This window comes from Suillus clintonianus (assembly GCF_016758775.1).
Source record: "Suillus clintonianus strain FC179 chromosome Unknown DEU56scaffold_85, whole genome shotgun sequence".
Lineage (NCBI taxonomy): Eukaryota > Fungi > Basidiomycota > Agaricomycetes > Boletales > Suillaceae > Suillus > Suillus clintonianus.
Genome location: NW_024539309.1, coordinates 72,152 through 87,821, shown reverse-complemented (window position 1 = coordinate 87,821; position 15,670 = coordinate 72,152). Strand labels below are relative to the sequence as shown.

The 15,670-nt window shown below is 49.4% G+C and overlaps 6 protein-coding genes across 6 annotated transcripts; 2 read left to right on the top strand and 4 right to left on the bottom strand.

Moving 5' to 3' along the window:
* Window positions 1–3,850: 3,850 nt before the first annotated feature.
* On the bottom strand, window positions 3,851–4,775 carry DEU56DRAFT_824494 (profilin). The gene is made up of 5 exons (XM_041354252.1): window positions 4,661–4,775; window positions 4,499–4,567; window positions 4,350–4,447; window positions 4,138–4,296; window positions 3,851–4,091 (listed from the first exon to the last, which is right to left on the bottom strand). Exons 2-5 carry the CDS (start codon window positions 4,509–4,511, stop codon window positions 3,960–3,962), a joined length of 402 nt encoding a protein of 133 aa, XP_041204651.1. The 5' UTR covers window positions 4,512–4,567; window positions 4,661–4,775; the 3' UTR covers window positions 3,851–3,959.
* Window positions 4,776–4,881: 106 nt separating this feature from the next.
* Window positions 4,882–6,853, bottom strand: DEU56DRAFT_566360 (uncharacterized protein). The gene is made up of 2 exons (XM_041346844.1): window positions 6,474–6,853; window positions 4,882–6,422 (listed from the first exon to the last, which is right to left on the bottom strand). The coding sequence occupies exons 1-2, from the start codon at window positions 6,477–6,479 to the stop codon at window positions 5,253–5,255; spliced, it is 1,176 nt and encodes a 391-aa protein (XP_041204650.1). The 5' UTR covers window positions 6,480–6,853; the 3' UTR covers window positions 4,882–5,252.
* Window positions 6,854–7,454: 601 nt separating this feature from the next.
* On the bottom strand, window positions 7,455–7,998 carry DEU56DRAFT_566339 (Sec61beta family-domain-containing protein). The gene is made up of 4 exons (XM_041346843.1): window positions 7,932–7,998; window positions 7,799–7,875; window positions 7,630–7,743; window positions 7,455–7,568 (listed from the first exon to the last, which is right to left on the bottom strand). Exons 1-4 carry the CDS (start codon window positions 7,932–7,934, stop codon window positions 7,472–7,474), a joined length of 291 nt encoding a protein of 96 aa, XP_041204649.1. The 5' UTR covers window positions 7,935–7,998; the 3' UTR covers window positions 7,455–7,471.
* A 22-nt stretch (window positions 7,999–8,020) lies between these two features.
* Window positions 8,021–9,087, top strand: DEU56DRAFT_824486 (VAMP synaptobrevin-like protein). Its single transcript, XM_041354251.1, has 5 exons — window positions 8,021–8,126; window positions 8,183–8,258; window positions 8,315–8,447; window positions 8,509–8,548; window positions 8,599–9,087. Exons 1-5 carry the CDS (start codon window positions 8,118–8,120, stop codon window positions 9,010–9,012), a joined length of 672 nt encoding a protein of 223 aa, XP_041204648.1. The 5' UTR covers window positions 8,021–8,117; the 3' UTR covers window positions 9,013–9,087.
* Window positions 9,088–9,636: 549 nt separating this feature from the next.
* Window positions 9,637–11,608, top strand: DEU56DRAFT_566289 (uncharacterized protein). The gene is made up of 10 exons (XM_041346841.1): window positions 9,637–9,994; window positions 10,046–10,087; window positions 10,140–10,196; window positions 10,250–10,301; window positions 10,355–10,401; window positions 10,451–10,505; window positions 10,571–10,663; window positions 10,718–10,723; window positions 10,774–11,547; window positions 11,601–11,608. Exons 1-9 carry the CDS (start codon window positions 9,868–9,870, stop codon window positions 11,270–11,272), a joined length of 978 nt encoding a protein of 325 aa, XP_041204647.1. The 5' UTR covers window positions 9,637–9,867; the 3' UTR covers window positions 11,273–11,547; window positions 11,601–11,608.
* Window positions 11,609–12,395: 787 nt separating this feature from the next.
* On the bottom strand, window positions 12,396–14,776 carry DEU56DRAFT_743584 (uncharacterized protein; the record flags this gene model as incomplete). Its single annotated transcript, XM_041349019.1, has 7 exons — window positions 12,396–13,068; window positions 13,198–13,789; window positions 13,840–13,865; window positions 13,926–14,113; window positions 14,177–14,269; window positions 14,331–14,613; window positions 14,670–14,776. 7 exons carry the CDS (start codon window positions 14,774–14,776, stop codon window positions 12,396–12,398), a joined length of 1,962 nt encoding a protein of 653 aa, XP_041204646.1.
* Between the last annotated feature and the right edge of the window lie 894 nt (window positions 14,777–15,670).

The following is a 15,670-nucleotide window of genomic DNA, read 5'->3' as shown; positions in this document are numbered from 1 at the left end:
TGGAGCCCGTCTGCCTTGATGTCGTAGGTAAAACATGTCTCGTGGTCACGAACAAGCCTCCGTCTGACTTCTGTGACCGGAAATGCGATGCAAGGCAGCTGCAATCTAGAGTTTGCAAAACGAGGAGCACTGAGGCCCTCAAGGAGGGTATACAGTTTCGAAGCTGACTCCATGACCACAGTGTGTCGCAGCATGGAGACCGATTTCTCGATACTGTCTTCGGATAGAGATGGCAGCGTGCATGGTGGAGCTTTGTACGAGGTAATGTAGGCTGGGAGACAGCTGTTGAACTCCGATGATTTTCCGAACCAGTCGAGGGCGGAAATGTCGCCCGAATGAGCTATGATCTCCTGTAAGAGGCGCCCAAGAGCGTTTTGTCTCTTCTCGCCATAGATTACGGGAAGGTGGACACCGAAGATACCAAACAATGAGTATGCAATGTCTTCCTGCAAGGTGGTGACGCGACCCGATGCCCATTGAAGTTTCTCTCAGGCGCCTCTCATCCCCGGTCGGAAGGCAACAAGTGCCTGTGCATTTATGCCAGTCGAACGCTCCAACTCCTGCATGATAGCAACAGACTTCTTGTGATTGAGAGAGCGAACGTCGATATATAGATGCCAATCTGCTTGGTAGAAGAGAACAATGTTAGGAGCCAGGAACTCCTGCACAGTCCACCCTCGGGTGTTCCAAGTGCTGTTTGCGAGTGCGCCAGGCGGTGGCCAACGGGGAACATCCGATAGGTAGATGATGGTGAGTGCTGAATGGCGATACCAGACGAACATGGAGTTGACTGATTCTTGTAGCTCAACATGGTTGTTCTGGTCGATGCAGCATGTATCGACCCACGCCCAGCTATACCCCGCATCGCGAGCGACTTCGCAGAACTTCTGCAATTTCACCACGGTCCCGACCGGATCCAACTTGTATATGACTTTGTCCTGAATTTCGTGCAGTAGTGGCTCCTTCCTTTCCCACCTATGCGATAACATGACCCAACTGAAGTATTTTGCGATGGCTTCTTTGATGAGCTCCATTTGCAGGGACGAATGCATCACAGATGAAGATAAAAGCTCCTGGTATTCTATGGTTTCTGTGAATGCGTTGATTTGTGCATCCCGATTGCACAAATATCCAGTGGAGGTGTTAATTAGACGAAGTGGGGCGTTTTCCAATCGAGCGTGAATAGCCCCTCGAATAGTGCCATCAGCTTCGGATGGACTGGTATATCGCTGACGCAGCTCTGTAAAACAATTAACCATCTTCTAGTGGCACGAGTTGTAGTACTTACTTCGTATCTTCGGGTCAGATGCATTTTCCAACTTGGAAAGTGTGGTCTTAAAAGCCACGATCACTTCAACATAGCGTTGTGCACCGTGAAGCGCTGCATGTTTTAATTCATACCCAAGATGAGACGAAGGGTTGAGTTCGATGACCTATTCATTGCAAGCGTTATCAGCACATTTGCGAGTACAATGAAGACTTCATCCACACCTTTTCCGCGTCAGAAAGGGCCTCCGAATACAGCTTGTGTCGCAAATTCACCTTACTGCGATGCGCGAAATAGGAGCCAGAGGATGAATATAGCTGACTTGCTGCCGAAAGTGTGTTCTCCATCGACCAGAGCCGAACCTCCCCCTGATAGTCTCCACTCACGAGCAATCCACCATTGGGAGAAATGGCGATGCAGGCAACCTTCGTGGTGTGTTCGAGTGCTTGTCCTATCTGACGGTGTGACTTTGTGCTCCACAGCCGCACAGTATTGTCGTTAAAGGCAGTAGTGGCAATGAAGGAGCCATCAGAGGAGATGACAAGCGAGTTGAAGCGCCAAGGAGTGCGACCCGTCCAAGGTTGACCAATTTGGTATCCATTCGCCGAATCTGAGAACTGCACTGTTGTGTCGTACGATGCGGAGATAATTTGCTGACCGTCGAACGACCACACGACTCCTCCAATACAATCGTGGTGAGCGTTGGTCTCAAGAAGAAGCTCGGTCTTATCGGTGCGCCAAACCCGGATCACTTGGTCATATGACCCAGATGCTAATTTTAGCCCATCTGCGCTGAATGCTACACTCAACACTGAATTTCGATGCTCAAGAATTGCGAGGGCAACGCCAGTCTTTGTATCCCATAACACGACCGTTGAGTCACTTGAACCGCTGGCAAGTTTCTTGCCATCCGGGGAGAAGCACACAGAGTTCACCATATGTGTATGCGTCACCATCGGGTCAAATACCATTTGCTGGCTCTTGCTGTCCCAGATGATGATCGTGAAATCATCCCCGCCACTTGCAATTTGCTTGTCGTCCGGCGATACGGCGACCGATTGCACCCACCCTCTGTGTCCCTCGAATGGCCTTCCTACGAACGTTCTTTTCTGTACGTCCCAAATTCGCAGAGTGTCTCATGAACCTGTGATGACCCGTCGACCGTCTGTGAAGAATGCAACTGCCGACACTGATCTTGTGTGACATTGGGTTGTCTGCGCTGGCGCTGTGTGCCTTCTCGCTATGCGATCATACGCTTTGTTGGCTACGACAAGCGCTCCGTGCATCATGCTGATTTGGCCTAGACAGGGAGATAGATGGTCAGTACTTAGCATTTGAAGTTAACGAGAAACGTACTAGGTGGCTATGTCGCCGACCTCATGAGCGGTGGGTTGTGTTGGATTTCTGCCTATAACATAATCTATGTAGGCGCCTATCCGGGGGGATCAGTGCCTTTCGTTTCTCCCATCATCACTGCCCCCGGTGTTCATACACACCGCCATGTATTATTAATAATACCTTCATCCTGTGCACAGGCACCAATTTGCATGTGTCTGTGCCTACACCTCCACTATCAAAGGCAAGGTGACTATGACACTATGGACTGCAAGCGAACAGTGTTCGACTTCTGCGCAAAACCCAACTCATGCAGATGCTTATCTGGGGTCCGTCCGACGCCGTCAGTATTAACTTAGTTCGAAAAATCCACGCATCTTATTTCATTTCTCCGATGATCACTGCTTCCGTCCACCCCCATATCTTATTGAGTCCTGCATTCTGTGCGCAGTAAAGAACCTGCTCCAATGAGCATGATCGCAGTCAGTTCTGCAACCGGGTCTCTGTTCTATGACGCTTGACATCAATCATATTTTTGTAAGACACCATGCTTTGCCACGAGATCAAGAAGGTCTAGGTCAATCGCTAGGCGCTCCTCGCACTTCCGATGAGATGATGCATCCGGGGCACGCACTGAGTGGCGACGACACATCTCATTGTGCGCGCTTATTTACTACCCTGTCTGCCTGATAACGATCTGTACCTCCTGGGCAAGCTTTCATCGTGCATACTCGCGCTGGCGTCAGACTGCTGTGCGGACGAGAACGGTTGTCAGCCAATACATTCGGTGCAAACAGATGCCCTGCAGATGTTTCAAGCCGAACTCGTTCTTCGGAACTTGTTGGCCAAGAAATTCTGCATATCAATGTCACGGAACTTGACTTTGTTCATTTGCGATCTGTCATCAGCGGGCATGTTCTGTCGATGTTCCAGTGGTATTAGACGTACCTATGTAAGCTTCTATGACGAGCGATCGCGGGATCGGCGACATCATCGGGCGCAGATGGCGAGTGGGCGGCTAGCGGGGCGCGATCTGAGTCACTCAAGCTGTCTGAAAAGGCTGAACTTTGCGTCTTGGCGGATGGGCGCTGTGGATAGATCAGGGCTGATGATCACCTTGATGCAGCACTTGCAAGCAGGATCTGCGGAACGGTAGAGGAAGATGTCAGTCAAACACTCCAACCTCGATAGCCCTTGCTCGACACGATCAGACCTGACAGCAAACATATGTGACGATCACTCGAGATGTTGAACTTTGAAATAGTTCCAGTGGAGACATTGGATCTATGAACTGTACGATTACATGATAGCACACCTTTGATCTTCTTTATCCCCTGCGATCATCTCCTATTGAACCCTAGTATTGCAGACTAGCGAGGTATGATCCAAGACCGGTGACTAGAATGCCTACATCTTGAGCTGTCTGAGGAAAAATGTATGTAACGACAAGGATAGCTTGCTTCGTTTGCGCTAGTACAGCACCGTCACCCTGATGGCTTTGAGTATACATCATAAAAAATGTTGTGGGGACCCACTCCTTTCTTGCCCTGAACCACAACCAGGTTCGGATCATCTCCGTAGGTATCCGACGATAGGAAGAAGTATTTCTGGTCAGCGACGCGGAAACCAGAAGTCGCAACTGCAGCTTTGTTCGTGAAAGCAGCAGTGATTGCCTTCTGCTCTTCAGGCGAAATCTATGCATAGTACCATCAGGATTGCACAGATATGAATACCATGAATAAGTTACCTTGAATCCTGGAGATGTAGCCCATACACCTCCAGCTTTTCCCAAGATGGCGGCCTTATTCACTCTCCCGGTGCCGACGAGATTGGTGTCTACGTATGCTGTGGATGCATAAGACAAAGAGTTTGCCTGGCGATGCAGCCCAAACTTACCTTGCCAAGACATGTTATGAAGGACTGAGATCGAGACGGCGGAAAGAGTCGAGCAGAGGCGAACTGAAACTGAGAGACAGGAAACAATCTGAGTGCAGTACGGAGATCGCCATGATATCGGCGTTGGAAAGCAGGCCGCATCAAAGTCCAGGCGGAGCTTACTTAAGCGAGTGGAGTGGTCCACCGGGCTAACCCGACTCAGTTAAAGTTTGAGTTAGGTTCGCTAGTAATCGTATAAGCTCGGACGAAAATATTAATGGAGTGGGCTGATAGATCAGGAAGTATTGACTATCATGATGTATGTCCGCTATACTGGTCAGTAGAACGCAGACGTAGGTACTAGTACCTTCTAGAAAGCATAAAGAATCCGTAATCGGGAACAGTACGAGCAGGTACGAGACCACAAAGGTCTAGCTACCTACCGTAGAAGTAGACCGTCTCAAACGAACATCCACATCGCACCGGGGCTCCCTTGTGGTCAATAATGATCACATTTTCTGTCTGGAGCCTGAGCCATGACCGGTCATTGGGATCGAGAGTAAGGAAAAAACACAACAAAGGGCCCTCGCGGATCTCATACTCGCGGTTCCGTCGAGCCAGTCCATTCGGGCTGTAATTCACTATCCCAAGGCAATATATCTCTGCCTTTGGCACCCGTTCGTGGCACATAACTCGCACAGGGAGATTTCGAGGCGTTGACCGTCCGAGGCGGCCTACAGTCCGTGCGTGAATAGTGGCCACTTGATTTGGGCTGTCAAAACACGACGTAAATAAGCGGTATCTTCATTTGCAGCCCATGTCTCGTCATTGCAAACGCGTGGTCACCGCGGAGACCAGGAGGTGTTTCTTCGGCTCTTCTCTCCATCTTTCCCATGTCGAGAGTCTTGCTCAGTTCTATGAAGCTGTGCACATCAAAAGCGTCATAGCCTTTGGGCGAACGTGGTATCGCGCGGGAATATGGAGACCGTTCTCCTGCCCATGCGAAAATATCCCAACTTTTGCATTGTTGTAAGATAATTTCCATCAACCGAAACCAGGATCGTTGGCCATCTCCATATACTATCGGCATGCTGACATCAAATATACCGATGAGGGAGTATGCCATATCCTCGATGCGCGTGGTCGTCCTCCTTGACGCCCACCTCAACCTCTGGTGAACGCGAAAGATGCCGGGTGAGAAGCCAGTGAGGTCGTGTAATTCGATTTCTGTTAAGCGGGTGATGGCAGTGAGGATATTTGATTGAGAAGAAGTGATGAGCAACGATTTTTCATCGTCTGGTGGAGCGGCTAAAACTTTAGGGTGTTTGTCGTCAGGATCGTCGCTGAGGGGTTCCCAATTTCGTCCGTAGAATTTCATCTTCTCTGGTGCAAGGAGTTCCGGCAGCGTCCACCCTCTGGTGAACCAAGGCTCCTGTGCAAAATCCCACACGCTGGAAGAGCATGCAAGATATACGATGCAAATGGCGGCGGTACGATACCACTTGAACATGGCCTGAATAGCTTCATCAAGCTCCGCGCTGCTACCCTTGTTGATGCAGCAAGTATCCGACCAAGCCAATTCGCAGTCGTACTCTCTTGCCTTCTCACAAAACTTGGTCAATTTATGATATCCAGGGAGATTTTTCGACATGTCCTGGAATGTGGGTTCTCCGGCATGAAGCCAGCGATGAGAGAGCGTCGCAAATTTGACCTTGTCCCTGACCACTTTGTGTAAGGATTCTTCTCTTGACCAAGACCCTGAAAACTTCTTCAGGTCATCCGCTGTGATGGCCTCGACTGCAGGCTTGTATATGTTGAACACCTCGTTCCGGTCCACAAGCCTCATCTCAGGTATGTAGATCAAGTGGGTAGGCATGCTGCTAAACACGTAGGACGAGAACACATCGATGATGCCTTCAATGGCTGTACCATTCGTTGACGGCGACTGGAGGAGAATGAATTAAGGCAATTGGACGTAAGCATTCGATTGACATACCGTCATTGAATCGAGATTAAAGCGCGTTGACGTATGGATTCAAACCCCCCTGGGTGAACGTACAGCCTTGCCGAACAGGTTCGTCGACAAGAACGCGTTTCCGAAGGAGTTGAAAGGCTGATTAGAGGTAAGATGTCGATGACGACACGTGAAACTGGAAGAATACACCAGGGACGTTGGGACTAAATGAAGGGATGACTACTTTCCTTCGTCCAAGATCTGCTTGGGGGAGGGGGGACTAAAATCAACAGTGGGCAAGGACTGATGAGATAACTGAAGATACTTGCCCCCGGTTGACCTTAAGTGGGAGGAGAATTAAATTATATCACGCGAGCACTAAAGCACTAAGCGATACGGCTAGGATTGAATAGGTGCGCCACGTGTCAATGTCAGTTGATGGCAACGATGCATAGAGAACCACTGGTGTTTGGTGTTGTGATTGAGCTGAGAGCAAATAGAAGATAAGAAACTGGAAACGATTGTGCTTGAGAAAATCTATTCCCTGGAGGAAGTGGTGTATTCAGTTTCGTTGCGTTTTTCGGGCCCCATGCACGAAAACTTTTGAATTACTTGAAATTAGGCCACCGCCTCATGGGGATATGAACTAGCTCTCGGTTCCAATTGCCCCCACTATCCACTGACTAGGATAAGCCAGATGGGCAAGTGGGAATATGGGGAAAGACAGTGTTCATGAGCTTGAGAGGTGTCTTTGGAATAAAAAATTGGCCCCACTCAACTCAACCGAGGTATGTCCCCCGGCCTGCACACTCTCTTCAGGATGAGAAGACGTCGGAAAGCGATGAGACTGTGCCAAGACAGTCCACATCATCCTCTAGGCAATTGGATGATGAGAGGGTATACATCCCCTCACCGTGCAATACGTTGTCTTCGGGATGCAGAACTAAACAGCAGATATTGGAAAGCCATAAGATCCCGCCAACATGTTCCGCAAGGGGGGATATAGTCAAGAATGCATAAAAGTGTCCATTACGAGACTATCACTTGGTGAATGACCGGATAATTTTAGCGGAAATATGCAAAAAGAAGATAGATCCAATGAACGCCAACGAGAGAATGAGGACGACATAAGGGTCTCTAACATGGAAACAAAAATCAGCTCAACTGAACATTACGTTTACAACAACATGACACGTACACTCGCAGCCCTGGTGAGTCGTCAGTGTAGAGTTTCAGCATTGTCCCCGAAGAACCGCCAGCTCCTGCTGCACGCGATGAATTCGGTTTTACCTGCGTGTTTGCAGCTCTCCGCCTTTCACAAGTTTGAGTCAGCAGTGTGCAAGGCTTGAACAGACCTTGAGACATACCGAACTTGTGCACCTGGCGGTCTTGCAACGGTGCCAACCTTGGGGCTAACGGCGTGGCTTGAGCTTTCTGAATCAGACTAAGCGAATAATATGTGAGTGTCGAAATAATACGACTGGGTTGCTCGTTACGCACCATGCTGTTGATGGTGAGCTTTGAAGACTGAAGACACGTTGGTGAAGGAAATGAAGTGCAAGTTCGTGGGAACATTTTTCACAAGTGTACCGTATTTCCTAATCCAGAACCACTACCTCCACTCAAGCCGCGTCAAGCGTCACTGACTTTTGTCCAATCTTCCCTCGTGCTTTACCGGCTTCTAACATGTCATTGGTAAGTTCAGATCCTATGGGTTTCGATAACGCAAATAAACAGGACCACCACTTTAGATAAATGCCATCGTTTCCCGAGGACCCACAATCCTTGCTGAACATCAAGCTCCGGGGCAGCGAGACTTCTCGCATGGTGCATAGTTTCCTGTCTCATCATGCGCTTCTTGACATATATAATGGCATACATAGCTACGCAAACAATTCTTTCCAAGATCCCTCCGAACAACAGCAAGTTAACATATGTATGGGAACAATATTTGTTTCATTATGTCTCCGAGGGAGGTTTCACGTTTCTGGTCATGGCAGATGATTCGGTAGGAAGGTGAGACTTCTGAAGGACATTCATCCATTCATTCGAGCTCAATATTAAAACAATACCGTAGGAAGATGCCATTCGCTTTCCTAGCAGACCTGCAGCGCAAAGTATGTTGTCACAGCACAGTTTGCCCCCTTATTCTGATTCATATTGCAAGTTTACCGAGCTCCCATCCTCCTCATCCGCTGTACTAAGCTCTACCCCCGCATACGGACTTCAAGGCACATTCTCTCCCACCATCGCCTCCCTCATGCACACGTACAACACCGCTCCTCCAACGGATGAAGTCGCCCGTGCTCAAGCAGAGCTTAATCAAGTCAAGGATATTATGGTCCAAAATGTCGAGCAGATCCTGAGCCGCGGGGAGCGTATCGAGCTGCTCGTGGACAAGACCGACAACATGGCTACGCAGGCCACCGCATTCCGGCGCGGCGCCAGGACGGTGAGGCGGCAGATGTGGTGGAAGAACAGCAAGATATTGGCATTGAGCGTCTTGGTTGCGCTGGTATTTTTGTATATTATTGTTGCTCAGTTCTGTGGGGCTGGGCTGCAGTGCGGCGCACAGTCTTGAGCGCCTCGATGGTTCGGACTGCTTATTTACTTGTACTGCATAATATCCATGCAAGGTATCCATCAGGCCTGGAAGTATTGTTGCGCTGCGAGAGGGGTGTTAAGTCGGGGTTCGCTACAAAGGACACTGGTTTAAACACATTCTCTTCGGACCCTCTCGATGTGGAAGGTGGGGTAAAGTCCGTCCATCTCAAGTCACTCTCGTCGGTGAGAATCTTGCTCTCTATCAAGTTGTTGCGTATCCGCTGCAGATCCTGCTGAAATTTTGAAAGGGCATGGCACCAACGCATTTCACTAGGCAATCGAATGGAACCCGCAGAAACCTTTGCAAATCAGCGAGAACAGCGGCACAGCCTAGTTCCAGACCCCCCGCGCGATAATCAGCTCCTGAGGTATGACGAATGAATATTTGGAACTGTATCTACTAAATCTGATGCGGCTTGGCTTGCAGCTGTGAACTTTGGTGCTATTCTTAGAACTTCAACATGGTGACTCGAGGACTACATAAAACAAGCTTGTGATATACATAGTTGAGTCAGAACATGATGCATGACGGGCCCAACAGTTAACGTCGATGAATGGGCAGAAAAACGCTTTTCCTTGAGGCGCAAACACCAGCTGTGCGGCCTGCAGTGCCACGTACTCCCCGGTGATTAATACTTCGATCAAACTTGATTGTTGCCTTCGGAACCCAAGTATTTTGCTGATGCCCAGGCTCAAGTACTTTCAACTTTGATACTGGGGCGCGGACCCTCCGCGCCATGACAGCTATTTAATCCCCCAGTATCAAGCCGACCACCCACCTTTTGCTCACACAACTCAAATATCCTGCGCACCACCGAGAGACCCGTCAGGCATGCAAGGACTTCCACGGGTTGGTCTCTTACTTCTGTATTATGCAGGTGCTGTTTTAGCGGCCGGTAATACGACATGTATTAGCAGTCAACTGGATTGGTACACAAGCGCGGTCGGTGAAACCCCTTGTAAGTCCTTACATTTGGAATGATTCATATGGCCAATTGCTAGTAAGTTAGGCATGACGTACCAGAGGCTTCGACAAATATGCAACAGTTCTTGTGGGTGTCTCCAAGTCTTTCTCTTGCATGTACTGACATGCATAACAAACAGACCTGGTTGGCAATTTCGCTCCGGTGGCTCCCGGTGATCATTGCGACGATCAAGTTTGTAAGCCTTTTCTTGTCACGCCAATCCACTACGTTTGCTGAATTGATGGTTAGCGGATTGCTGCTGCAATTCGGTCGCATGGGTATTAAGCATGCTTTGCCTGAAGTAATATTCATATTCTTCTCTTTCACGGCCAGCTAATAAAAGTTGTCTAACAGTTGCCAAGAAGACGCTGATCCAGGTGATATAGGTGGAATTGGTGCAGGTAATATGGGTTAAATCTGTTCCAAAACGACGACTTTCTTATTTTGCAGTTCCTGGAACATACACTGCTTATCTCGGTACCTGTGGTACTCCCACAAATGCGTCGTAAGTAAATCAAGATTGGAAGCAGCGCAGCGCACCCACTCACAACGTCACTTGGTATAATGCAGGCTTCCACCAAGTATTCAGCAAGCTGTGTGCAATGAGAACATCAAGATTGACGACTTTATGTACAATAGATCCTATTGGGCTGATGGATCCTGGTAAGTTTCTATTTGGCGCACATGCCTGCGGGTACTTGGCTGACCCTGAGCTAGGTTCTAGTGAGTCAAATATCGAAGGGGGCAGTAGCTCATTTCTCATAATGACCCAGTCGATGGACAGCGGATTATGCAGTAGAACAGCAGGCAATTTACAACAACAACACTTTCACGAGGTGCCCGAACCAAGTTTCACCTTCCGCATCCCTTCCCGCATCCACAACGGTCCCTACTGCAGGTGCATCTCTCCCTGGCACCAGTGCTACCTCTACATCGTCGTCTAGCTCTGGGAATGCAACTCCATCTGCTTCATCTGCTTCATTTGTTTCATCTACTTCATCGACCTCACGGAACGCTGTCATCGGTGGTGCAGTGGGTGGCGCCGCGTTCGCCATAGCCGCAGTGCTCGGCGGTATTTACTGTTACAGGCGGCGCAAACGGCCTCGCTTTCGCACGATCCAGGATACGCCATCCGTGTTTCCGGACCAATTCCCTGGCGCCCAGTCCATCTATGGAGCACCTTTGACGAATACTGAACTAGGTGCTTGTACTCCTAATGTGTGCACTTATGTACTCACGACATCCCCTGGTAGTTACTCAAAGATACAGTAGTCTCAGTCAAAATCGACGAACTAACGGGTCTAGGGAGTCTATTTTGCCGATGACACATTCTTTGAGCCCTGAGCAGGCCCAGTCCTTCAATACGCCAACTGGCGCGTTACATTTCGCAAATGACAATTTGCCTAGAACAGCGTCCTACATCCGAGAAGATGATGCTGGCACATTGATTCCCCCCGTTGATGCACCTACAGAAAGACTTCCACCTGCGTATCATCCATCTTGGATGACCAGAAATACACCGCCAAGCAACTCAGACCTCATTGAAGGTAGCTTTGTTTCGAGATATTATTCTCATTATGCTCACCCTGTGGTCACATAGATCAAGTTCCATTAGGCCAACCTCTGCTGCCGAGCGACGAAATACGTTTAGGAAGTCTCACGGGGCTGCAAGAGAAGAGAGCGTCCAGAGTGCAGGTAGTTAAGCAACTGAAGGCACTGCGTGTTGTCCGAAGATTCCGACGGCTTAGAGATGGATGAGAATCTGGGGGTACCTAAGGTTTCAGCCACGCCGAAGCCATCAAATATCAGCCGACTTTCACGATGTCGGAAATATGACCCCTTAAATTATTATTGGCGTCGACAATAGCTAAAACTTAGAGGTACCGTCACCTACGTCTTATCTACGTTACACTGGCTTCTACGTGAGGTATGTTTTGCGCAATCAAGGGTGGTCATCTTGCATGCCTGCACACTTTCAAACGTCTAGAGATGATGGAGATACGATAACACAAGTCAGAAATCAATGGAGTAGGAATCAAAGAATCCCAGACGTTTTATTTTTATTCTTGAGAAAGAAGAAAAGAACACAGACAAAAGTATGCGTGAAAAATCTATTGCATATGCGCGTACAATAAGTACAATACAAGTTTGGCATAGCTCGACACACTAACTAATGAAAATACAGCAGGTACGCATCGATATCAGTCAGTACAACACCACAAAACCATTATTAACAAAAATATTAGCTACACATCGATGAGTCCGCTCGGACTCGCTCATATAAACAGTCCCTTGTGCATAGTCCGCAGAAGGACGCATCGACAGCAATCATGATGGGAAAACAAAAATCCAGAAACGACAGTTGGTTAATAAATCCGGGAGGTCATACGATTCATCAGTCTGCTCCGGCGGTGACCGGGTTAGACAACTTGGTCCTGCCTATACGTCGATCGCGATGGTAGGAATAAGCATCGGATGGCACATTGGTGGCGTCCTTGAAGTGCCACTCTGGTTCCCGCTCGCGATCACGATCACGATCACGGTCCCGATCCCGATCCCGGTCGCGGTCGCGGTCACGATCCCGCCCCCGTTCACGCTCCATTCGTTCACGCTCCATTCGCTCACGTTCCAGCTCTCGCTGTCTTTCCCTCTCCCGCCTCTCCTTCTCCTGCTGCATCGCGACACTACTAGCATGGACCAATGTCTTTGGCACAACTGTTGCGGGGTATCCCTCCTCAGGACCAGGTGTAGGAGTCACTGATTGACTCGCAGTGGAGTTCCTCCGCAACGGCGTATTTATACGTGTACTAGAATTCGTCGGCCTAGGGAGCGTATTGCACGATGGTGGTGGTGGATATGGTGGGGGCATCGGTGATTCGTCGCTATACGACATCGACATCTTGAGAGAGGATGATACCACAGGGCTGTCAAGGATGTCATGGAGCTGCGCGCGCAGGCGTTCGTGGGTTTTGTCCCGGAGGTCGTCGGCCGACATGATCTGGCGTGGTGTGAACTGATCTTTCAACTTGGGCTCGTACGTATCTCCTGCACGCATTTCGTAATCCCTGCTACCTCCATCAAATGAATCTCGTGAATTAGTGTCCTTCATCCGAGGACCATGCAGGCGGTCCGAGGGGTAGCGGCGTGAGGGGGAGGAAGTACGGCTGGATATGTACGACATGGACTGTTCCCGTGACAGTCTGCGAGACGGTGAATGAGTACCACTGTGTGCCAAAGCGATTGAACGCTCAGTGGAGCGATGACGTGAAGTAGACCTATCACGACTCGACATGACAATGTCATCGCGAGGGCGAGATCGTGACAATCCAGACCAATTGTCCGGATTAACAGTGGATATAGACGAAGGGACGGAGGAGTCGGTCAACTGACGAGACAACGAGGACCGAGGAATGGAGACAATCTGAGACGTAGCATCACCCATTGTTTGATCTTCGTCTGTGTCAGGCCTCGATTCCGATCCCTTTTTGCCGCCGGTCTTCTTTAAGTCGTCGATCTCATCTTCATCCACCAGAGCGCGGAACGACTGAATTGCGGAAGGCCAAGTTCCGATTACCTGGGTGAGAGGTGACAAATGGAACTCCTCTTCCTCGATGGCTTTTGCTTTCGCTTTAGCCTTCGCTCGTGCTTTGATGCTCAGAGGATCGTCCTCGATCAACTTCTCAGGATGCTTGGGCTCCGCTGCATGAAGATACCGAACCTCCACTGACCGTTGGAAGTCGGGTAATGGGTTGAACGCAATTCTAGCGCGCACGAGTTCCTCTCGGAGAACTTTGTTCTCACGCATTGTGGCTTCGAACTGTGGCTGTCAGTAAGACAACGCTCGCAGGAAACAAGGATATACTGACTTTGCTGAATGGCACTGATAAGTCCATGATATAAATGGACTAGAATACGGTGGGCTTACCTCCTCCAATATGCGTTCAATTCATCATAATGTTCCCTCAAAGATTTCTCTACAGCAAGAGCAGTATCTTTTTCATCCTGTCGAATACGTTGCAGTTCCTCGTATTTCACCTGCAAATCCATGATCTCTGTCGTAAGACGCGAGCGTATTTCCTCAAGAGCAATTTTCGCCTCGCAGGTCCTCTCAACCTCAGCCACCTTCTCCCGTCTTATTTCCTCCAGAGCAATTTCCACCACCCGATTTTTCTCAACCTCAGCTAGCTTGTCCTTTCTCATTTCCGCGAGATGACGTTGAGACTCGGCGAGGTTCCAAAGAAGCAGCGCGCTCACTTTCACAGGATTCTGCTAATCACGCAGCATCAGATGTAACTGGGACCGTTATAATATGACAGCATCAAGAACATACCTGGTCAGCTGACTGAGACTTGTAGTACGTTCGACATTTTTCAATTACTCGGCGGAGTTCGGGAAGCTTGGCACCTTCTTTGACGACACGCGCGATATCGTTCTGGAGGGCGCGTGCTTCGTCATCAGGCGGCGAAGAAGGTTCAGGGTTTTCAGGGACTTCTTCTATGGAAGCGGTCGTAATCATGGGAGACTGCATATCAATGTGAAGCCTGCGGACATCCTGAGGGGAAAACCGAGTCCGACAAAGGGGGCAGATGTGGCGCAAAAGATGATCGAGACACCTTCAGATTGGCAAGTTATGTGAAAACAATATACGATCGACGAAGCAAATACTTACTTTTGGCAGAATGAGTGCCCACAAGAGATCGAGTGCGGCGAATTGCCGCCAGCTGCGTAACCTTCCATACAGACATCACAGGTAGAGGACTTGTTGAGTACCAACATGGCTGGAAGATGATGGAGGGACTGTCTTGAAGATCCGGAGGGACACGGGCGAATCAAGCCTACAGCAGCGTGATCGCCTACTCTGGCAAGGAGACGCCGTGCGGGAAGGAAGGGATGAAGGGACTTGTAAAGGACCCACTCGGGTATATGGGGGAAGGAAGGGATTTAAGCCAGCAAAGGCTTAAGGGCCAGGCCTAACGTGCGTGGCGGGGTGGGTGGTGTAATGTTACGCAGGGGAGCAGGAAACATCCATAACGTTGAAGAGATTATAAGAAGACACGAGGCAGTTAAGCGACGTGAGACAGAACTTCGCCACTTCCTTGAGGGCCCTAGACAAACCTAAGTGAAACGATCACATACTAGGTTGGCACGATCAAATCACCTGAATGGAGCTTCCGATCTGAGTTCGAACGGCCGCGATAAGAACTTCATTCATGACCCGAGTCTTACCTTTAATGAAGCTTAGCAGCAAACGCTGAAGGAAATTAGTGCCACTCGCCGGGATTGAGAGTTTGCACCGAAGTGGCTGAATCTAATTCCTGGAAAATAAGGCATGGATACAGCAATGAACAACCCCCCTTTACCGCACGTTCAATTTCGGTTGCCTGGCATGGAGAAGGGGTGCCTATGAACAATCAGTTCGTTCGGCAGGGCACTGATCTCATGGAACCAACCGGCCCGACACGGATAGGTTGGTCCTCGTGGTTTCAGCGTTGTATAATAAGTCGTTGGATAAACGTTTCGTTAAGAGATGCCGCGAAAAACGTACAGCTTAACGTACTTTGTCCGAAGTCGTTTCGTTATTATCATGATGCACCCTCATGTTGGCACTGAACAAAAAAGCATCACCTTTGCCGTCGGTAGTGGACTGTGCACGTAGGTGCACGTGTCACA

What these genes read in the sequence shown, in the direction of transcription:
- DEU56DRAFT_566339 (XM_041346843.1), bottom strand. An exon ending in CCGCCAGGTGCACAAGTTCG is followed by an intron (nt 7,744 to 7,798) that starts GTATGTCTCAAG and finishes AACTTGTGAAAG; the next exon opens with GCGGAGAGCTGCAAACACGC. An exon ending in GACTCACCAGGGCTGCGAGT is followed by an intron (nt 7,569 to 7,629) that starts GTACGTGTCATG and finishes TTTCCATGTTAG; the next exon opens with AGACCCTTATGTCGTCCTCA.
- DEU56DRAFT_824486 (XM_041354251.1), top strand. An exon ending in GCAGATGATTCGGTAGGAAG is followed by an intron (nt 8,448 to 8,508) that starts GTGAGACTTCTG and finishes ACAATACCGTAG; the next exon opens with GAAGATGCCATTCGCTTTCC. An exon ending in TAGCAGACCTGCAGCGCAAA is followed by an intron (nt 8,549 to 8,598) that starts GTATGTTGTCAC and finishes TCATATTGCAAG; the next exon opens with TTTACCGAGCTCCCATCCTC.
- DEU56DRAFT_824494 (XM_041354252.1), bottom strand. An exon ending in CTACATCTCCAGGATTCAAG is followed by an intron (nt 4,297 to 4,349) that starts GTAACTTATTCA and finishes TACTATGCATAG; the next exon opens with ATTTCGCCTGAAGAGCAGAA. An exon ending in TGGTTCAGGGCAAGAAAGGA is followed by an intron (nt 4,092 to 4,137) that starts GTGGGTCCCCAC and finishes CAAAGCCATCAG; the next exon opens with GGTGACGGTGCTGTACTAGC.
- DEU56DRAFT_566289 (XM_041346841.1), top strand. Translation starts at nt 9,868, where the DNA reads ATGCAAGGACTTCCACGGGTTGGTCTCTTACTTCTGTATTATGCAGGT. An exon ending in CGCGGTCGGTGAAACCCCTT is followed by an intron (nt 9,995 to 10,045) that starts GTAAGTCCTTAC and finishes CTAGTAAGTTAG; the next exon opens with GCATGACGTACCAGAGGCTT. An exon ending in GGTACTCCCACAAATGCGTC is followed by an intron (nt 10,506 to 10,570) that starts GTAAGTAAATCA and finishes GGTATAATGCAG; the next exon opens with GCTTCCACCAAGTATTCAGC.